Source organism: Arachis duranensis, chromosome 7 (genome assembly GCF_000817695.3).
Source record: "Arachis duranensis cultivar V14167 chromosome 7, aradu.V14167.gnm2.J7QH, whole genome shotgun sequence".
Taxonomy (NCBI): Eukaryota; Viridiplantae; Streptophyta; class Magnoliopsida; order Fabales; family Fabaceae; genus Arachis; species Arachis duranensis.
In genome coordinates, this window is record NC_029778.3 from 16,264,530 (window position 1) to 16,288,403 (window position 23,874).

General features: G+C 32.0%; 1 protein-coding gene across 1 annotated transcript; it reads left to right on the top strand.

Moving 5' to 3' along the window:
- The first annotated feature begins 2,094 nt into the window (after window positions 1-2,094).
- LOC107458024 (anthranilate N-methyltransferase-like) lies at window positions 2,095-5,248 on the top strand. Its single transcript, XM_016076215.3, has 3 exons — window positions 2,095-2,312; window positions 3,422-3,486; window positions 4,952-5,248. Exons 1-3 carry the CDS (start codon window positions 2,117-2,119, stop codon window positions 5,246-5,248), a joined length of 558 nt encoding a protein of 185 aa, XP_015931701.2. The 5' UTR covers window positions 2,095-2,116.
- Window positions 5,249-23,874: the final 18,626 nt, after the last annotated feature.

Below are 23,874 nucleotides of genomic sequence, written 5' to 3' on the forward strand. Positions count from 1 at the left end.
AGAAATGGAAAACATTTAATTTCACCATCAAGGTCAGTAACAATAAAACAATATAAGAATTCAAGAGAACCGTGAATGGATGCAAGTCTGCAACAAGAAGAAAAATGGAGGGAAAAAATGAAATTGTTCCTCAACTATTGGTCACTGAATCTATTTCTAAATAAATTAAAATAATTATTTTGATAAATATTAATTTTTTTAAAAATGTATTAACAGAAAAATTAATAACTATTATAAAAAATTAAGTAGACTCAATTTATTCTAAAAATTAACTCAAGAAATAAGGGTTGCCTCATACTTATAAAGACTATCAAATTCTTAATTTTAAACAATATAAAACTTAATAATTATATTAAAAGATTTTCAAATGTATTTATAACGTTCATCACTTAATTTTCATAAAAAGAAATTATTATTTTTAATGGTCAATGATTATTAAAAATAATTATTTTTAAAAACATTTAACAAGAATTTAATTATCAAAAAAATATTGATAATATTTTAGTGAATCTTATCTTTTACTATTAATAATAACCGAATATTAAGTATTTTAACATAGATTTTTTTACAATTACGTGAATGTCAAAAAATTTAAACATTTTTTATGTATATTTTTTAGCTATACGTATATATATCTCTCACTACAAGATATAATATTTTTTCGGAAAAAAATTACTGTAAAACATTATTTTTGCTGCAATAGAACATGTTTTGCAACAAAAAATAATGTTGCTGCATATCTCTTCATCAAAACTTGTTGCCACTTTTTTTATTTAATTTCGAACGGCCGTTTAAAATACTAGACACTTTTTTTTCTTGATAATTTAGTAATAATAAAAAATAATATTTCATAATAGTTATTTTTTATACACTAATAATAATGGATTAAGTACGATTTTGGTCTCTAAAATATAGGTCGTTGAAAATTTTTTCGTTCTCAATCTTTTTTACATACAAAATCATCCGTAAGATTTAACTTAATTTTAAAATCGTCTTTCTCCTTCTTCACTAAAATACCCGATTTTTCCTCTCCATCACAGCAGTGTCTCTTATTCTTTTTCTTCTTTTTCATCATCAATAGCACAATAAGAAAAAATTAAAAAAACACAAGAAATCAAAATACAGTGAAATCAGAAGAACAATAAAATTAGAAGCACAACAACAAGGAATTCAAAAAATAGAATCAAAATCAGAAACATAACAACAATAAAAACAGAATCAAAATCAGAAGCCATCAACCTCTGGCCGCCGCCGCCCTCAATGCGTCGGTTCTACCCTCCTTCAACCTTCCCTTCTTTTCTTCTTCTTCTTCCTTCCAACTGCCACCCACTGTCACCGCCCGTCGAAAGCCAGCAGCCACCACAAGCATCGTCTTTCCCTTCCCAGAACATGTCATAGCGCCGCGCGCCACGTTGAGAGATTCAAAGTTGAAGACGACGAACTCGAAGACACTTCTATCGATCCTACAACTCTCTGCTCTACACCTTTCTAACATCTCACAACTGACCTCACTCGTCCTACCCCTATCGATTCCCAATCCAATCCCAAACCCGCACTCTCCGATTTTCTGAAATTGCCGCCCACCACCTTCGATTTCTGGGACGAGGATGAATTCGAAGGCCTCTTTATCGAACATCCCTCCTCCGATCATAATGCTTCCCACTCCAATCCCACTTCCTCTCCCACCCATTCCGACGCCAAGCCTCCCGGGGTTCTCTTTCTCTCTCAACTTTAAATGCTCTCTGCCTCATTTGTGTTTTTTTTATTTTATAATTTTTTTAGTTAGAGATAATTTGATAATAAAAATTAAAATTTTGATAAAAAAGATAATTTTAAAATCTTAAGAATGATTTTGTATGTAAAAAAAGGTTGAAAATAAAAAAAAAATTTTGACTTATATTTTAAGGATAAAAATTGTACTTAACCCAATAATAATTGTAATGCTAAACTTTTCGACATTAATGCTTATTGTATTGTTAATGTGTTTTGTATAATTAGGAATGAATTGAAAGGAGCAATCCTTGAAGGAGGTATACCGTTCAATAGGGCTCATGGCATGCATGTTTTCGAGTATGCAAAAATTGATCCTAGGTTCAACGAGGTCTTCAACAAAGCAATGCACAACTCCTCCACTTTATTAATGAAGAGGATTCTTGATGTCTACAAAGGCTTCGACCACATCAATAAATTAGTGGATGTTGGTGGTGGTGTTGGGGCAACTATCAAACTAATCACTTCCAAACACCCTCATATTCTTGGTATCAATTTTGATTTGCCTCATGTCATTGAATGTGCCTCAGCCTATGATGATGGTATGTGTGATACTTTATTGTTTATTTGATTTTAGCCAGAGTATTCACTTTTTTTTTAAGTAAAGTATTATTTTTATCTCCAATATTTGGGGTAAGTTTTAAAGTTGTTCCTAATGTTTGAATCGTCCTATTTAAGTCTCTAACATTTCAAAATTGACTCAATGTTGTCCTGCCGTTAGAAATCTGTTAACGGAATTGACGGTGGGACAAAATTGAGACGATTTTGAAATGTTAAAAACTTAAATAGGACGAAAACGTTAGGAACAAAAACGATACATATAAATAAATTTTAATTTTATCCTTCACAAATATCAATCTTTTACGGTACATAGTTATTCAATTATTTTTTAATCACATTTAAGTAAATTACACTTAATTACATTACTTTGATTCTAAATAAATTAATTTTTTTTATAATTTTACTTTAAAGATTTTTACTCATCATGAAATGTTTATAAAATGATTAGAATCACATTATTTTATTCTATATGTATAATTTTTTTTCCCACAAGTTTATGTACTAGTCATTCTACAAATATTTTATGATAAGTAAAAATTTTAAGAGTAAAATTATAAAAAATAAATTTATTTAGAATAAAATTAATGTGATTAAATATAATTTACTTAGATGTGATTAAAAAATAATTGAATAATCATGTACCGAAAAAAATTGATATTATTGAAAGATAAAATTAAAATTTATTTATATGTATCGTTTTTGTCCCCAACTTGTTCGTCATATTTAAGTTCTTAACGTTTCAAAATCGTCTCAATTTTTTTCTGCCGTCAATTTCGTTAACAGATTTCTAACGGCAGAATAACATTGAGTCAATTTTAAAACGTTAGAGACTTAAATAGGACAATTCAAACATTAGTGATAACTTTAAAAGTTACCCCAAACATTAGAGACAAAACGATACTTTACCTTTTTTATTATTTATTCTTTCATTAAAGATTCAATGATTCTTTAGATTTATTGATTTTAAGATAGACGATATATAGATAAAGCAAAACAGAAAGAAGTATATAATTGTTCAGTAGTTTATTATTATAATAGATTTTTCCTTTTAAAGGAAATATAACCATTGTATTTTCTAATAATGTTCCAGGCGTGGAGCACGTGGGAGGAGATATGTTTGAGAGTGTTCCAAATGGAGATGCCATTTTCATGAAGGTGGGAGGAATATATATTATGCTTTTTTGGACTAATTTTTTTTATATATATTGTTTTAGTGATGGTGAATCACTTAAATATTAGTGAATCACCTTAAATTTAAATATTAGATGATTTAATATTTAACAAATTTTTAAGAGCCTCTGATACAAATAATTTGTCAGAGATGTATTATAAAAAAAAATATTTTTTTATTCAAAAAAATGCAATTTGTGAAAGACGCATTGTCAATCTGCCAAATGCGTATTATAAACAACACTTTATTCATAAAAATATAATTCACAGATAACATATTATCAATATACAGAAAATATATTGTCAATTTTCAACCTTCTACTAAATACTGTTATGTTAATTTACTTAGCTGAGATAATTAGCCTTAAGAACTTAAAAATCTATTGTAGAAAGAGAGTCTGATTTGTTAACCATATATCATTTTTTATTAGGCTCTATTTGTTTTAAATGAATAACTAGCAAAAATGATGTGACATAATTCTTCTAAATGTTTCTTTAATCAAGGATAAGAAAAATACTATCGGTCAATCATGCATTTGAGGTTCATTATAAGAGAAATGATAAAATGATTTTTCTTTTCGGGGATACGTATACTTTAAATTTTAAATCTCATTATTTCATTATCATAGGATATATCAAACATAACATTCGCTAATAAAATAAAAAAAAATCTGCACTATTGTTATTTGTATATTTTTTTTATACACTTTTTTGGATAAAATATTATTTTAGTCCTTAATATTTAGGTTAAATTTTAATTTAATCTTTAACATTTTAAATATTTTATTTTAATCTTAAAATTTTTTAAATGTCTTATTTTAATCCCAAAAAAATTTTAAACAGGTTTAATATTATTCAACCATTAAATTTGATACAAATAATTCGCATTTTAAAGAACAAATAGCATTCGATTTTAGTATGTAAGTAAAATTAATCTACCAACTATCATTAATATAAAAAATTTTATTTTAATTTTAAAACATTAATAATTGATTGTTAGGATTTGAGGTTTTGTACATAGAGAAAATTGAAGGAAAAAAAGTATTAAAAGAAGGTTTTAGTTATACACGTAAAAAAATATATGACTTAACTAGTAATATTATAATGTCCATATCGCTTATTCTATAACTATTAGCTAGTGCCAATTTTAATGGTAGAACCACATTAAACCTATTTAAAATTTTTTGGAATTGAAATAAGATATTTAAAATGTTAGAGACCAAATTGAGATCCAACCTAAACATTAAGGACCAAAGCAATACTTTACTGCTTTTTTTTATATATAAAAAACGAACATTTTATCTTTTTTCACTTGTTACCAATAGTTTTAATATCAAAAAAAAATTCCCATAAACATTTAAAAAAAATTGCAATTCCCATAAACATTAATTATATAATTATCATATCACATATTTGATGTCATAGAATTGTCGAACCGAAAATTTTGTAGAGAATACTTCATGATTGGAGAGATGAAGAATGCTTGAAGATATTGAAAAATTGCCTCAAAGCTATTCCGACTGATGGGAAGGTTATTGTGGTGGAAACAATGGTTTCCATTGTTCCTGAGCCAACATTTTTTGCCAAGAATGCTTTTGTAAATGATGTTATCATGATGACTCAAATGCCCGGAGGGATTGAGAGAACAAAACAAGATTTCATGAACTTAGCACATGGTTCTGGATTTAGTGGCATAAGATTTGTGTGTTGCGTCTCTAGCTTCTGGGTCATGGAGTTCTACAAGTAATTCCACACGCGCGTATTACTACATTTTAGACTATATTTGTATTTTGAAATGTTTACAATGTTTCTTTCTAGTTGTTTCAATTGAACAAGTGTTTATCTTTGTTTGAATAGCATATCTTTTTTAAGAAATAATTTTTTAAATATAATTTTATATATTTAAAGCACGTTTCAAAAATACATTTTAATAGAGAAATATAATGTATGTTGAATTCGAAATAGACACAATAACTAGAGGTGAAACGTCAATTTTCTACATCCGAGCTACAGTCTACATTTGCAAAACCAAATATGCAAAAATGAGTAGAAGGATTAAAGAGAATTTCTTAGTCAATACTACCTGTTAAGTAGCGAAGGATTCGTTTGACTAATTTTCAATGAGTTATCTAAAAATTATGCATGTATTGGCTCACTTTATTCACTGAAAAAGTAATCTCAAGACGAGTTAGAATACAATACTACAGTACTTCCACAATGGATCGATATTGTGAAGGATCAGAACGAGACTCTGAGCCATGCTGGGACAATTTCTCCAAAGTGATCATTGGGGTTAGAATAGGTCTAACATCTGCCATATCAGTTCTATGAAGTAATTCTCAAATATATATTTTTTTTTTGAGGGAGATGATAAGAACTAGATTCTAATTTTGTTATTTCAATACCAAGAAAATAGTTAAAATTTTCAAGTTTTAAGAACAAAAATTTTATTTAATTTAAACATTAAAAAATGGCTTGTTGATTGTTTCTTATAACTAAGACATCGTTAACATAGATAATTGGATAGTTACCTATAGTTCAATCACGAAGTCACTAGTTGAATTGGTCACAAACTCACAACTAACTAAATATATAAATTTATAATAAAATTTAAATTTAAAAATAAAATAAAAATACAAATAAAAAATTACATCTTAAAATGATTTATGATCATAATGAATGAATTTAAAATAAATAAATACATTTAGCAAGATACTTTTTTTTATGGTAAAGGGGTCAAATGGCCAAAAACAAAAAATTATATTACTCTCTTATAATTCTAGCAAACGTAACATTTCTTCTATCTGCTTCCATAAATGGGGACAAGAAATGGGGAGGGTCCGCAAAAAGGTAAAGACCTGCCTGGAGAACATGTGCAGGCTTCGCCAAGGCATCAACATTCAAGTTTGCTTCTCACAAAGTATGGCTGATGTTAAACTCTCTTGGTTTAGCTTGAAGATCCTTTACTGTTCGAATGAGAGAGATGTTGCCATGAATGGGGGGTGGATTATTCTCTAGTAACTTATCTGAAACTGTTTGATATATCGTAATTAGTTATTTTTGATTGGGAATGTAGGTTTAACTATTGAGAGTGTTTGATACATCGTGATTAGTAATTCTTTAATTATTGATTCTAGTTTTAGTGGATTTAGGGTTGTAAGTTTGAACTGCTGAAAGTATTTGATATATATCTTAATTATTAATTTTTAATTATTGATTATAGTTTATTGAATTTAGTGGATTTATAGATGTTGTTTCTTGATTATTGATTGTTGTTCATTGATTGTTGACAATTGGTGCTATTTAAAATTATTGTTGATGGATAGTGTGTGGCGAATTCCAGTTATAAATGAAACTCTGCCAAAATTTTTAAAGAAATTTCTATATATTTTAGTTATTTGCTTCTAAAGTTTTATTTATATTGCCATATTAGTTTGTTTGTGAATTATCGATAGGTTTGTGCCGAACAACAACGCATATTCTCAGGAGATGACCAAACCTTATTAGCAAGTTTACATTTTCTATTTTTTGTAATACAATATATTTTGATTAACCAGTTTTAAAGTTTCTTTGTGCAGGTGAACTTTATATGGGATAAGGAGCACGACGCCCTCATCGGGAAGATATACGACCATCGAATGGGTAGACAGTTGCAACAGATGTTGGAGGATGTACATGAGAGGCATAACCACTGTAGAGATTATTGGAATTTAATAACAATATCACAAAAGAGAGAAAATAGGTAATCTTTTATTTCGAAAAAATAAATCATGACGTACTCCCCTGTATTCCCCTGTATTCAATATATAGCTACACTATAGCATCAAGAATATAGAAGGATATAGACTAATTAATAAATCTTGAGCTAAACATCAAATAAAATAAGTGTTATCCTTATCAGCCCTCCTCAAACTGATAGTTGGTCTTGGAACAACTCTCAGTTTGCACCTAAACTTGACAAAAGAGGCTGCAGATAGGGGTTAGGTCAAGACACCCGCAACTTGGTCATTTCCTAGAATATGAACAACACGCAACTGTCTCTGCCTAATCAAGTCTCGAACAAATTAGATATCAATTTGAAAATGCTTAGTCTTTCCATGAAGAACTGGATTTGCAGTGAGAAGAATCATACTGAGATTATCACAGAATACTGTAGAAGTCGTAGCCAGGCCAATCCGCAGCCAGTAGATTTGTGAACCAAATAATCTCAGCTCCACAGTCAGCTAAACTCCTGAACTCTACTTCAGTGGAGGATCTGCTGATGGTACTTTATTTCCTACAAGTCCATGACAAAATATTAGTTCCCAAAAATACACAAAAGCCAGACACCGATCTCCAATCCTCAAAATCTGAAGCCCAGTCAGCATCAGAAAAATCATAGAGCCTGAAGTCCTGACATTTATGAAAACCCAGGCCCTGGTCCTTCTTTCCCTGCAAGTATCGAAGGATCCTCTTTACTGATTTCCAATGAACCAGTTTAGGAGCATGCATAAATTGGCTTACTTTACAAACAGCAAACGATAAATCAGGTCTAGTAATAGTTGCATAGTGAAGAGATCCAACTACAGATCTATACAATTTGGGATCCTCAAAATCCTCATAGCCCTTGCTTATGAGCTGCAAAGAGGACAGCATGGGAGTTGGCATAGGGCTAGCACACTGCATACCTACTTTTGAAAGAAGATCAGTAATGTACTTAGATTGAGACAAATACAACTTATCAGCAGTCCACACTACTTCGATGCCCAAGAAATAGTTTAAGTTTCCTAAATCTTTCAACGAAAATATTTTGTGTAATTTCTTAATCATATCATCAATTTCAACAGCATCATTTCCAGTGATTATAATATCATCAACATAACAAAGGATATAAATAACAAATTTAAAGGAGGTACGAATAAATAATGACATATCAGACTTTGAATTGTAGAAACCAAAGGTTTGTAAAGTAGTACTTAATTTTAAAAACCACTTCCTTGGAGCTTGTTTTAGACCATAAATGGATTTATTAAGCTTACAAAATTTTTTCGTAACATCTATTTCAAATCCCAAGGGCTGTGTCATGTGGATTTCTTGATGCAACTCTCCATTGAGAAATGCATTATTAAAATCAAATTGTCGAAGTACCCAGTCTCTGGACAAAGCAACACTAAGAACTAACCTGACAGTGGCTGGTCGAATCACTGGACTAAATACCTGTTCAAAGTCAAAACTTTCCCTTTGATAAAAGCCTTGGGCCACCAAATGAGCTTTGTATTTTTGAATCTGTCCATTTGGCAACCTTTTGACAACAAACACCCAACGACAGCCTATGATCTTAGCACCTTCTGGTGGAGACACAAGTGTCCATGTGTTGGCCCTAATCAGTGCTTGATATTCATCTTGCATTGCTTGAAACCAATGAGAAATGCTCAAAGCAGATTTGGCATTCTTAGGCAATGCTACATCAATAACTTGAGAGTTCAGACAAGAAAAATGTGCTTTAGGTTGATGAATGCCTGCCTTAGACCTAGTGACCATTTGATGAGTGTTTGTAGGGACAGGGTCAGGCTGAACAGGTGGTAAACAAATTTCTATGCCAGATATTAGAATTGGTTGTGAGGAAACAATAGATGGAGCTGTCACAGCAGTATTGATAGGAGATGGACTGGGAGCATCAGTGGACATATCAGGGACAACATCACTAGACTGCAAGGAATGGATGGAGTCACCTCGCAATACAGGATCAGGAGGCCTAAAGGCTAAAGATCTAGGAACATATTCATTAGTAGAAGCATTAGAAATACTCCTGAGAGACTCAGAGTTCCCAGAGAATAACAGAGAATATGGATAGATATTCTCATCAAATAACACATTTCTCGAAACATATACTCTACCAGATGGTGACAAACACTTATACCCTTTATAATTTTGAGCATAGCCTATAAACACACACTGGTGAGATCTATAACTAAACTTGATTTTGTTATATGGCCCCAAATTAAGATAACAGGAACTGCCAAAGACCTTTAGAAGAGTATAATCATGTTTATGGTTTAGAAAAACTTCAAAAGGTGACTTATTGTGTAAAATAGAAGTGGGTAGTCTATTAATAAGGAAAGCAGCAGTTAAAACTGCTTCATCCCAATATATTAATGGCATATGTGCAGTAGAGAGCATCGCCAAAGCCATCTCAGTGAGATTGCGATGTTTTCTCTCTGCCCTTCCATTCTGCTCATGAATGTAAGGACAAGAGAACCTATGCTCAATCCCAAACTGCTGTAAAAAGGAAGAAAAAGAATTGGAGATATACTCCTTACCATTATCAGATTGTAAACATTTAATATGATGACCAGTCAATTTTTCAATGTAAGCTTTATATTGCAGAAAAGCATAAAAAACTTGATATTTATTCACTAATAGATAAAGACATGTATATCTAGAGAATGCATCAATAAAAATTACATGATAGCGATATCCTAAATGAGAAATCATGGGGCTAGGCCCCCAAACATCAGAATAAATGAGTTGTAAAGGTAAAGTATATGAAGTCAGTGAATCAGGAAAAGGTAATTTGTGTATTTTAGCACAGGCACAGTCATTACACAATACAGGTATAGAATCATCACTTTTATTAGAAAATTGTATAGAGTTACACAATTAAAGAACAGTTTTAATAGTGTTAGTAGTGACATGTCCAAGTCTCTTATGCCAAAGCTAAAAATTGGAAAAGGAAACAGAAAATAGAGCAGGTGGATAACATGTAGTGATTCTTGGAATTACAACATTGTAAAATTGATAGAGCCCTCCAGTATTAAAACCTTGAAGAAGAATCTTCTTGGTGTGCTTGCACTTCACAAAACAAAAATCATCATGAAACTGAAAAAATACTGCATTATCTTTTGCAGATTTAGAGACACTCACAAGATTTTTAGTAATATTAGGTGCATGAATTAAAGATTGCAATTTGAAAAATCTTTCAGAATCAAGGGCATGCAGATAAGAATTTCCAATATGTTTAATATGCATACCTGCTCCATTACCTATATGAATCTGTTCAGGTCCCGAATATTCAAAACACGATAGCAGATTTGACTGATGAGGAGTAATGTGATGATAGGTCCCAGTATCAGGAAACCATGCTGAATCAGAAACAGAAGAAGAAACTGCCATATAGGCAGAGGGATGATGGAAAGATGATGATGGTGGGGGTGGAGTTGCGAAATGCGAAGAAGAAGAAGAGGAGGAGGCATTGGACTGTGAAAATCTTGAGATCTGAGAAGGGGGAGGGTGTTATTGATTGAATCGTTGGAAGCAATACCACGCAATATGACCAAATCGGCCGCATACTTGACATTAGGGGAGATTATTATTAGCAAATGAGGCACGGCCACCTCTGAAGAATCTTCCACCTCGCCTCTTCTACCCCCAGCACTTCTACCAGTAGAGGATGAAGAAGGGATTGCAGACTGAGTGAGATGTGCTTGAGCAAGAAACGGATCAGATTTGCAAAATTTCTTAAGCATATCATCATGAGATAGAATGGACATCTCAACCTCTTGAAGAGAATACAGCTTGGATTTAGTAGAAACAGTAGTAATTAGGTTTTCATAATCTTCATTGAGCCCTTCCAAAAGAGCATCAATATGTTCATCAGTAGTCAAAGGAAAACCTAAAGATGCTAAAGAATCAACAATTCTCTTGATTCTTGAGACATAGTCAGCAATAGGAAGACCTTGTTTCTTTATAAGTTTCAGCTGAGTTTTTAGCTGCTTGACCCTGTATCGAATCGATTTTGAGAAATAATCTTCAATTCTATTCCAGATATCAGGAGCAAAAACACAACATATCATTTTATTCTTGAAGGATTCATCCATGGAAGCAAGGCAGGAAATAATATTGTAATCTTCTTGCCTCCATCGTTTATAATTGGTTGATATAATACCAGTAGCTCGATCAGTTTCAGACATAAATTGTGAGGGTATTCTGTTAGAGTGTAGATGATCCTCAAGGGCTTGCCCAAAGATTGCAGCCAAAGCCTGTTCTTGCCAAGTCTTATGATTATTTTCATTGAGCTTGTCACCTATGGGATGATCAAAGGATCTTGGAGTGAATGATGAATTAGAAGAGGAAGAGGTGACTGAAGAATCTGATTTAACAGCACTAGTAGCCATGGATCATATACAAGAACGAGGCTCTTGATACCATGTAGAGATTTTTGGAATTTGATAACAATATCACAAAAGAGAGAAAAGAGGTAATCTTCTATTTTGGAAAAACAAATCATGACGTACTCCCTTGTATTTCCTATATTCAATATATAGCTACACTATAGCATCAAGAATATAGAAAGATCTAGACTAATTAATAAATCTTGAGCTAAACATCAAACAAACTAAGTGTTATCCTTATCAACCACCTCACTTCCTAGCTCCATCCGAAAATCAAGAAGGCTCTGTATGTTCACTGGAAGACCGATGAGGGGTTCAGGTATCGGCGTCTCACAAACAGAGCTAACAGGGTATCGGCCAGGTCGTCCAAGTATACTGGCAGCTCAGTGACCTTCATAAAGACCAAGGCCAGACTGGTATGTAGCTTATCTAATTTTGTTATTAACAGAGTTATATTCTTTGACATATCATTAGTAGGCATCTTAACATATTGTTTCAATACAACATGTGTAGTCGAAGTCATTGGATCGCGATCCGACATTGGCGGAAACCTTCAAGTATACCCAGACTTTGAAGGAGAACAAAGAGAGATTTGTTGATCAGCGCTCTGCGAATCATTATGTGAGAAAACAACTGATTTTGTAATATAAAATTTTCAATTAATTGTACAACTGTCGTCCTAATTATAATAACATGTGTTACACAAGAGTCCTACATGCAGAGACGGGAGGTTGCAACTCAACAATCTCAGCAAAACGGGAAGGACGCTAGTGGTTCTGCTGCTTCAGTTGTCGATCTCGAGACCGCCTCAGAGTCATACAAGAACTGCGTATACGGATTGGAGTCGTTCTTTGCCAACAGCCTCCGTACCTCCACATTGAGACCATCATCCGCCTCTGCCACTAGTCGATCCGTCAATCCCGATGAAGGCATTGATTTGAGGCTACAGGTGCAGGAACTCACCCGGAGCCTTCACGAACAAACTCAGCAGCTGAACGAGACTCGGGAGAGGTATTAGGAGATCCTCACTGGCGTGATGGACACGGATGAGTTCAGGCTAGAGTGGAGGGAGCAGCTGGAGCGGCTTTAGCGGATGGAGCAGCAGATGGCGATGTACCAGGCTCAAATGCACGCTAGTGGCAAGTGACGCTGTTGGTGGCAGCAGTGCTGCTGGTGGGACACAAATGAACATCACCGCCTTTTCCGGTGCCTTAGCAGGACCACGAAAATAACGACGACGACAACTACTAGGATCTTTGGTGATTAGGACTTTGTTTTACTGTTTCATTGTATTTGATTTATTTGCCTTTTAATATTTAATATTTAATAATTAGTTTTTATTATTTATAATTTGTCCATTGCGTGAAAATAAGTTTAAATAAAAAATTAATATTAAAAAGAAAAAACTTTTTAAAAAATTGCGTCACAATATTTTTTTTTTAAAAATTGACATTATCGTTGAATTTACCGAGGGAATAATTCAACGATAATAGTGCGGGAAAGGTATATCTAAGACTAACAAATATAAAGTTAAAAAATATATATTATAATAATTTAAAAGTTAATTTTTAACAAATTTAAGACTATCTAAGGTGTATCTAAAATAACTACGAATCCGACTCCTCTAAAGTTATATTATCATTTTAGAGAAAAAAAATACATTATTAATTAACGTTAAATTAAAATAATGTAACTCACAAATAATAAATATTATAAATTTAAAGGTGATTAAAGTATCACTTTACTACTTACTACTTTACCAATATGAAAAATTATAAAGTACAGATATCAATATATAGATATTCTATTTTAATCACAAACATAGTGACACGTAATTTTTTTTAGTGCAATAAAAAGTGGTTTCACAAAGTATTAAATGGCTTAAAATTTCACTGAAGTTAATTATTATTGCGAGCTCATAGACTTGCACACATAGTAATAATCAATTTTTTTTCCCTTTCCGTGGGAAGAATAGGTTCATAGTAGTTAAATAACATTAAATACTACTTGAAAACTAATGAAAAACATTAAATTTGTTGTACCAGAAATCAAGTGTATATTAACAATTTAACATTGGCTTGGTCACAATTGCCATGCTATTTGTTATATTAAAAATTTTTGCTTTGATATAACTTAATTGTTTTGAAGATAACTTAAAGATTATTTTTTAAGGAAAAAAACGTTTTATCAGGATTTAACAAAAAATTTAATTTTTTATCTTCATAAGGTAAATAAATTCAAATATTCAATTTTAATTTCAACATCTTAAATAATTTTAATTTTCTTATTTAGATATGTATAGCACATTTCGGTCACAGATTTAATAAATACTAAATCTATGTTATCGTAAAAAAAATTACAAAAAAGTATGAGTTTTTATGCAAATAATGATAATAAAAAAATTAATTAAAATTATAATCTATATCTGGAGATGAAAACAAATCAGTTTTAATTTTTAAGTGGTATTTGAATGTTAATTTTAGGATAATTTACCATAATAAATAAACTGCCTTTTAATATTATTAGATTACACAATATGCAAAACGGATACTAAAATGTATTTTTTTCATAGACTATGTAAACTGTGACAAGGGATCCGCGGTTTACAAATACACGTAAACCGCTACAAGGATGTCGCAATTTACGTTCTAGGAGAAATAAGCATAATCCGCGATAAGGGTGTCGCAGTTTATGTGTTAATGAGGAGTGTGCATAAACTGCGACAGGGGTCCAGCAGTTTATGCGTTAGTATAAATACGCTTTAGAGGTATCGCGGATTACATTTGTGGTTGTTGTAAGGTTTTTTAGAGAGAGAATGAGAGGTTTTCTAGAGAGAGAAAGAGAGAAAAGTGTGAATTGGTTGAGTTGAGTTCGGGCCGGGACTATGGCGGAGGCACGCAGTCTTTATAGTCTCAACGGCGTTGCACACGTTGCTGGCAGCATAAACGAAGAGGTTAGTTTGGTTATTTTTAGTTAATGTATTTCGTATAATATTTTTCCAATGATTGTGATTTAAGTATTTAAATTTAGATTTAAATTATTATTTTAAAATCATAAAATTTAGTATTTAATTAATTTAAATTAAGGTCTTGAATCATTTATGCCTTTCATTGAATTTTGTGATTAGAAAATAAGAATTGTATGTTACCTATTTAAACTTTAATATTGTATTTTTTGTGTTAGATTACTTTAAATTAGTGTTAGATTTTTTATTTGTTTGGTTTCTTCTGTCACATGCTCTAGCTAACTAGGTGTATTTATAGTGTCCGGAGACAGCAGAACATACCTCTGCATGACAGGATCGTACCTTATCGGGAGAGAGCTGGTTTGTACCACCTGGTGAGGCTCAAGGCGAGGTGGTTCTTGTTGGACGAGCCTTTAATCAGCGCTTTCATTAAGAGGTGGCGTCTTGAGACGTATACCTTTCATATGCCTTTTGTAGAGTGCACTATCACACTGCAGGATGTAGCATACCAGTTGGGGCTGCCCGTGGATGATTTACCTGTATTCGGGTGCCTTATAGATTTTAAGAAACTTATGAAAGAAGACAAACCGGCGTGGGAGTGGTTTCATGAACTGTTTGGCGAGCTTCCACTATAGAATAAGGTAAAGCAGTATATAGTCCACTTCACCTGGGATTAAAAGTTGTTGATTGAAAGTTGGTCACCATTTATTCACCACATGAATATTGTTCGGTTTGGTGGCCTTTGTGATTTTGATTCACCAAATGAATGTGGTTCAGTTTGGTGGCCTCCTTTTACTTTGTTCAATGTTTAAGATTATTGTGATGCGTTTCGGAAGAATAATCCAAATCGCACTCATTCAACTGATTTTGAAGTTGACTCATTCATTGTTTCAATTCAGAAGTCCAGATCGAAGAAGAAAACGAAGAAGAAGAAGAAGAACCACAAAACTAATTACGTTGAAGTCAATCCAGATCCATAACAAAGAACGCGAGTAGAGAAAGGGAACAAAAACAAGAAAGAAAACGCGAGTAGAAGAGAACGATGAAGCCTATAACGCGAGTAGAGAAGAAGAAGAAGAACGGAGGAAGAAGTAACGCTTTTTCATAATGAGCAGATGCGTGTTTTTACTCTCGTTAATGCACGTGACTCTATTTGGGATTGGATCAATTTGGTTACATGGTTATATAGATGTGTAGTGCGCCCCATAAAATATATGTTGAAATACAAATACACATTAAAAATAAATTAAACTATACATATATTTATACACAAAAATATTTGTGGCTGATTTTAATAGCTAATTTTAGTATATAAATAGCATTTTTGTTTTGAAATATGTTTGATGTGACATTTTCATATTGACTGTTTCTTGCATTAATTTTTCAACTAATTCTTTTCTATCTTTATTTAAATCTTATATAAGAGAAAAAAGATTTTACAATTTCAAATTGTATTTATAATTAAATATATTCTAAAAAATGAAAAAAAATCAAGTATTCTCAACATGCTCTTTTATCTTTTTTTTTTTCTAGTTCAATAGATTTGCTTTATATGATTATTGTTTTCTGCTTCTAAGTTAATCCAACTTTTTTTCTCACTTTCCTAATAAAATCCAAAATTTATGATTCGAGTCCAAGAGCTACTTGTTATATCCAAGTCAAACTAAATAGAGCTCACTCAGAGCTAAATAAAGAATAACTAAGCCAGCCAAAGAATATTCAATATATGTGTAATGAAATAAAATAAAAAAATAGAATATCTGTAAACTTTGATCTGTACCGTAGTGCAATCCTACTAATATTATCATTTTAGACGATTTTTTTCAACAATTACATATAAAAATTAAAATTTAAGTTATATTTAATTTTTACTGACAAAATAGATAAGATTTTAGTGAGAGTGAAATATACTGGACTTGATAATTCCTTTCTTTCTGTTGCCGTTTGCTGGAGATCAGAAATGAGGGTTGATGAGAGAAAATGACATGATATTGATGATGATTGTGTGGTTAGGAAATTAAAAAGAAAAAATTTTTGACTAACTTATAAAGAATTAAATTAAAGTTTATTTTAAATTCTAAAGATAAAATTAAATTCAATTAAATTAAAAATAATAAATACTTTTAATTCTTTTAAAAATGTTAAGAATAAAAACATACTTTATCTTTTTATTATTTATTTGACCAATTTATTAACTTTTCCAACTTGTTAAAGCATGTTGTCAGACTTTTGATAAGAGTCCTACTGTCCTACATGCTTTCTTATCTCTTTACCAATCAAAATTGAACAGTAGCTCTTTAAAATATATTAAAAAAATTGAATATTATTTAATTACTTCTAAATATTTTGCACTGATTCAACTTCACATTCTGGATCAATTTTCTGTTTTGTTTAGCTTCTTGATTTGTTCAAATTCAAATTGCTTCTGATGTACTTAAACTTTAAGATTCAATTAAAGCTGAACTGTTTTTGCATTCTGTTTCAGCTAAACTAGTCTTACCTCAAGTCTTCAACTGATTTATTTGCTCTTTCTTAGCTAAACTAATTTCACCTTTCAACTTTTCCATCTTGATTATAATCATATTTATATTGTTCTCAGTGTTATCTACTTCTCAAGTCATGGTGGCTTCATCATTATTTCCACCATGCTGTATTGCTGCTCATGTCTGTGTCTGTCGGTTTGTTACAACTTACACCTATCGTTAAACTTTGTCACCTACTATCAATTTAATCAACCGGACAAAATAATTGCAATTTCGAGTCAAAAAAAAAAAAATTGTATAAATATCCTACTCACCTGTATAACATCAAGGAATAAAGAATATTTTTTGTTTATAATTTTTTTAAAAATATTCTTAATATTTAGTTTTATTTAATGTTGTCCTAACATTTTTAATTTCATGCTAAAATTATTTTTGGATGTTAATTTCATATAAAATATTAAAAATAAAATTAAATGTTTGAGACAAAAGTTTAAAAATAAAATAAAATAAATAAAAAGTATTAAAAATAAAATTAAACGTTAAAAATATTTTTTTAAAAATAGTAAACGTTAGGCCAGAATTTGCAATTGTGCGAGACTCCAACTATATAGCATCGTCAAGGCCACAATTGCGTCCTTCATGAAGAAGTTTGTCCTTCTTCTTTGAATTATTTGAGCCTCTAAAAAATTAAAGCTGCAATTCCGTTTGAAGGGGTTACTCATCAGTCATCTCCTAGACACTGCCTAGACATTTCAAACACACTTTTTTTTTTGTGTCGGGGTTAAACTGTCCAAAAAGAAGAGACTAAGTACAAACTAAGCGGGGTATAGAGATCCTTTGTTCATCATCAGCTAAAAGACTAATCACTTCTCTAGGAGGTGTGTCTTAAAAGTGAAGGCCTATCGGTACATCTAAATTTTTTACGAGTAAGGCAATCAGCACATCTATTGCCTTCTCTATAAATATTTACAAAACAAATTTTTTTCAATTTTTCTGTCTCCAAATATCAATGTTTCTAATAAGGGCATTTGGTTGTCTATTGAGATCTTTTTGCCTATTAAAAGTTGAAATTACTACTTGTGAGTCACATTCCACCACCAATTTTCTGATTCCCATAATCCAGGCTATCTCCAAGCCTTTGGCAACTCCCCACAACTCAGCTTTATATGCTGAACAACGCCCAATGAAGTAGGAAAACCCACCAATCCATTTTCCCCTTCCATCCCTTAGGAGTCCACCACAGCCTGCTCTCCCTGTTTCCCTCTCCATGGCTCCATCCAAATTCAAGGTAATCCAATCAATAGGGGGAGGGTTCCATCTAATGGCTATTTCTTCTCTTCGATGAGCTTGCATTATTCTCCTTCTCTTCTTGAAAGCTTCTCGACATGTCTCTACTCTTTTCAAGATCTCCTTGTGTGTTTCCGGTAGTCTTTGGTAACCAGTCTCATGCACCTCCTAATTTCGCCATTTCCAGAAGCTCCAGCAAGCAATATTGAACATATCTATCCAGTTCACATTTTGGTTTGCTCCCAGGTTGTTGTTGAAGTTTATGTGAATCCATTCCTGGAGGTTATTGGTTCCAAAGAAAATCTGAGCATTTTCTGGTTTTATTAGGTTTATCCAAACTCTAGACACTTTCGGACAATTACGGAGAGCATGAACAATGTCTTCAATTTGCCCATTGCAGATCTGGCAGCTCTCCAATCCCCCAAACATCCTGGCTTTTCTCTGGTTGGTAAGGATTCTGCCGTGCATGACTTGCCACATGAAAGTCTTGGCCTTTTGTGGGTCTTCCCATTTCCATAGCTTGCTCCAGTTATTCTGTTCTGGTTCTGACCAATTTTCCAAAGCTTTGTAGGTTGCTCCCACCATGAAATTTCCATTCTCGGAGTGTCTCCAACCTATTCTGTCATCTCCATGCTCCTCTGCAGGTGACAAGGTGGCTGTTATCTTGTGTACAACTTCATCCAGTAGAAATCTCTTTAGTTTGTTATTATCCCAGTTTCCTTCGTTGTCTGTCCATTCCCATACAGTGCTTTCAAGATCAGTAGTATTCTGCATTGTTTCACTTAACAGGTTTGCAGTCCCTTCGACCCAAGGATCAAGCCAGAAATTTGTAGATAAGTCATTTCCTATGATGCAGATGGTATTCTCCTTGTATGTTGGCCATAATTTGACCAATTCCTTCCAGAGAGGTGAGTCTGAGCTTCTTGCTGTTGGTTGGGCTGTATGAATATTACCATTGCAATATTTATAAGATATGACTTTTGAGCAAAGAGTATTAGGTCTTTCTTTGAGTTGCCATAGGATTTTCAATAGGAAGGCGTCATTCATTGATTTTAGTTTTCTTAGACCAAGGCCTCCATCATGTTTAGGAGCACATAGTGTCTTCCAGTTGATATGGTGCATCCTTCTTTGATTCTCATTATCACCCCAGATGAAGTCTCTTTGTAGTTTTTCAATTTCAAGGCATACACCCGTTGGAATTCTTCCATGTTGCATCTCAAAATTGACGCTTGGGCTTATGACAGATTGCGCAAGAGTAATTCTACCAGCTAGGAATAGACATTTGCTTTTTCAGCCCTTTAACTTGTTTTGAACTCTCTCAATGATTGTTTTGAAATTATCTTTTCCTCTTCTGTTGTTGTTTATGAGCGCTCCAAGGTAACATCCTAGGGCATTGCTTTTCTTGAACTCGAATCTTCTCAAAATTTCATTCTTTGTTTGGGCCGTGACATTTTTTGAGAACACTATAGATGATTTAGCTTAGTTGACCTTTATGCCTGCTGCCTGATGAAAGAGTCTCAAAATCTCCTTAATATTACTGATTTGTTAGGGGGAAGCCTCCGTAAAAAGCAACAAATCATCTGCGAACATCAAATGTGAAACTTCCAGTCCGTCTCTTCCCACTCTAATGGGATTCCAATTTCCTTTTCCTACTTCTTGTTCTATGTATTGGGATAATTTATCCATACATATCACAAAAAGATAGGGCGAAATTGGACCTTCTTGTCAAACTCCCCTAGTAGGGGAGAAGCAAACTTACCCCTGCATAGATTGGAAGTGTTATAGTCAACTTTGCATGTCTTGTCAATCAGATCTCCTATCCTTTTCAAGATTTTATCATTGTACAGCTCTATGGGCAAGCTAGGAAGTCTGATTTATGCTGTTATCTTGTCTATAAAAGTTAAGAGTGGGTTGAAGTTTGGTTCCCAGAGCCTGACTGCTAGGTAGTGATCATATATTTTCCATGGTCCATCAAGAAGAGCGTGGTCGAGATCTTCTTGAGCATAAAACTTGACGAGGTAGAAATCATTTCCCAAGTCGATAACATCAATACCTCGAAATCTGCCCTACATGATCTCAAGCCTTCTTTTTATGACAGCATAATTTATCTTTCTTCCTAGTAGTTTAACAATCAATGATCTCCACCATGGCTTCCATAGTTCTCTTTCAACCTTTTCACTTATGACGATGTTAAATAGTCCCTCCCCCATATCTTGCACTGTGACATCTGACTTCTCTATGTTGCTCTGGTTACCATTTGACTTGTCTTTTGCAGGTGTTGGGGCATCTTTTTTCTCGCTGTCCATTCTATTGTCTTCATCTTCTAAAGTATCATCTTCTAAGGGGTCAACTTTGCTTACTCTGGTTGAGCCCCTGACCATGCTTGCATATGTTTTCCTTGCTTGTTCTGGTTCCTCCTGCATCCAGTCTTCTACCCGAGGGATAAGTACAGTAGTTCCAGTGAAACCTTCGTTACCTTGTCTAATCTTTTTCACACTGCGTTGGAGGAGGTCTTGTTCTTGTTCCGTTGGTTGATGGTTGACCGGAGTACATTCCGGCCTCCCTAAATCAATCATGAGACTAAGTGGAAACGGGAACGAGCAGCAAATGTACGGAGAGAAAGCTAACGGTCAATTTTTCAACTTTTTACATTCCAAACACACTTGTCAGGGAATGATTTGGCATGGTTCAAATGTTTTGTGGGAGCAATATTGGGGATGGCTTTGGTTTGGTTGGGGTAGGGTTTTATTATTAGATTGAAAAAATTGGGCAACTTTTCATTGAAAAAAAAGGTTAAAACGGTAACTTTTTATCTTTTTGTTTTTACTTTTGTCGATGAATCCATTTTTAATGAATACTTTTGATAGTTTAGTAAAATATTTTGAATAAACAAAAAGAAAGAAGAGGGAAACGTGTATTATATATTTTTGTTTTGGACAAAGTAAAATAAGCACAAACATATATAAATTGTACAATTATACTTTCCATTGCTTTTATTTATTTCTATCTTTTCTTTAAAAAAAAAATCCTTATATCAAGATCTTAATAAAATAGATAATATATAAAAGTGACAATTAAAACAAAAATAAAATAAAATAAAATAAAATAAAGTATTGCACATACCAACATCGGCGTGTATGCCATAAACCCTCCTATTTGATTGAAGGAAGATTTACATTAGGAGTAGAAATAGATTAAATGTGTCATATAGTTAACTATTCTGAACTTAACTTACTTAAAATTTGATTTGTTATTAAGTTTGGTTTGACTTAAAATCTAATAAAAAAATTTAACATTTTTTATAGAAATAAAAATTAAAAAATTATAATTTCAAAATTTTTCTAATATATATTATAATTATATATTTAATAAATAAAATCATAGTTTAATAAGAATATTAAAGTGTATTAATACGCTAATATATATAGATAGAGGTGGAATCGTGTGTTAATGTTGCAAATGTGAGAATGTATAAAATTAGTCTTACATTAAAAAAAATAAAAAATTTATAAAATGAGAGATCTATTAATTTATTATCTTAATGTTTTAAATTGTATGTGATGTCACAAAAATTAAATAGGTATTAAATTTTCTCAACAACGAAGATGCGACACATTAAATGTTTACGTAATTATTCTGTATTTTATATATTTTTACAAATTTTATATTTATTTAATTTAAATAAAAAAAATCCGGAAAGCGAGATATATGCACACATTTTTTCCGTGCATCAACAAAATGACATAAACCCTCCTATTTGATTGAAGTACGATGCACATGCGTAACTTTCATTGACAGATAGTCAATCACAAATTCACCATTCACAAGTGTTGTGCCAGAAACAGACTTAGAAGAGAAGTCATGTTTCTTTGTTTTTTGTTATCCTTTCTTGGATAATATTAGACCATCTTTTGTGGACAACGGAAAGTCGGAGAATGAGGAGTGTATATATATAACCATACATTAAGGGATGGTTTATCTGTTGAGGAAAGGATAAATAAGTTATTTATCTTTTAAATTTTTTAAAATTTAAAAATATATTTAAGTTTTTGACTTTTAAAATTTAGATATTGTTGTGATAAGGGATGAGTTGGATGTCCATTTTCAAAGAACCTCTTTTTACTAAGGAAGACTTAATTAAATGAAGGTTGAAAATGAATACATTTTACATGTATAAATAGAAGGCATCATCTGATGCATTTCACACAACACACAATCAATAATAACAACGTTCTCTCTCTCTTTTATATTCTCTCTCCTTACAAGTATTTTAAGTACTCTTTTCTCTTACTTTTATATTTAATATTAGTAAATATATTAATCATCTCTATTATATTGAGATAGTAATTCTAGTAAATATTACTACTTGGGTTATCTAATTATATTTTTATATTTTATTTGTTACTTCTTCCTTATTTATTTAGTTATTTTATAACACGTTATCAGCACGAGACTCTGATAAAAATCTTTAGGAAGACTTCAGGTAACAAATTTTTTTATTATGTCGAAACTCTTTCATCTTGAATATAATGCTTTTGATATATTTGGAAATAATTATTTATCATGGATATAGATGTTGAAATCCATCTTGATTCAATGGATCTTGAAAATATCATTCAGGCTGAAAATAATACATCCCAGAAGGACAAAGTCAAAGCCATAATTTTCTTTCGTCGTCATCTTGACGTATGATTGAAAAATGAATATCCCACATTAATAGATCATGCAGATCTGTGGAAAGACTTTGAAGAAATGTACAATCATGTGATACTTCCTCAAGCCCAATATGTTAGGGAAAACTTTCTTGACCTTCCATGTCTCGAATGTGCTCCTGCAGCAACAGTATTGAGAAAAAGAATTTAAAAATATTCTGATTTAATTTATTACTTTCTTGTTGCTGAACGCAACAATGAGTTACTTTTAAGGAATCATGAAGCACGCCCAGTTGGTGCCGCCCCATTTCGTGAAGTAAATGCGGCAATTAACCCAGAAGAGGTAAATGGCAAGATTTTGATAATAAGAAAAATTATGGAAGGAAAAAGAAATTATGTTCACAAGAAAGATCTCACCAGAAGTGGGATGAATAAAGAAATAATGAGCAAAGTATATCAATTGAGAATAGTTTGATATATATATATATATATATATATGTGTGTGTGTGTGTGTGTGTGTGTGTGTGTGTGTTTGCTAAGTATTCGTATGAATAATTTTAATGTGCATGTACTTCTACTCATTTTATTATTATTATCATTTGTTTTTGAAGAAAAATGGCAAGGTCATATTCTGAAGATATTTGCCTTGCGGATAGTGCAAGTTCGCACACTATTCTTAAAAGTGATGTATATTTTACCCATCTTGTGCCAAAAGAAGAATATGTTAATACTATTATTGGCTCAGGCAATGTGATAGAAGGCTCCGGAAGAGCTATAATTTTGTTTCCTGGAGGAACAAAATTTATAATAAATAATGCACTATTATCTACTAAGTT

Bases quoted from the DNA above. Each gene is read 5' to 3' on its own strand.
- LOC107458024 (XM_016076215.3), top strand. From the start codon at position 2,117: ATGCACAACTCCTCCACTTTATTAATGAAGAGGATTCTTGATGTCTAC. The intron at 2,313-3,421 runs GTATGTGTGATA...ATAATGTTCCAG, and splicing joins TGCCTCAGCCTATGATGATG to GCGTGGAGCACGTGGGAGGA. The intron at 3,487-4,951 runs GTGGGAGGAATA...AAAATTTTGTAG, and splicing joins GAGATGCCATTTTCATGAAG to AGAATACTTCATGATTGGAG.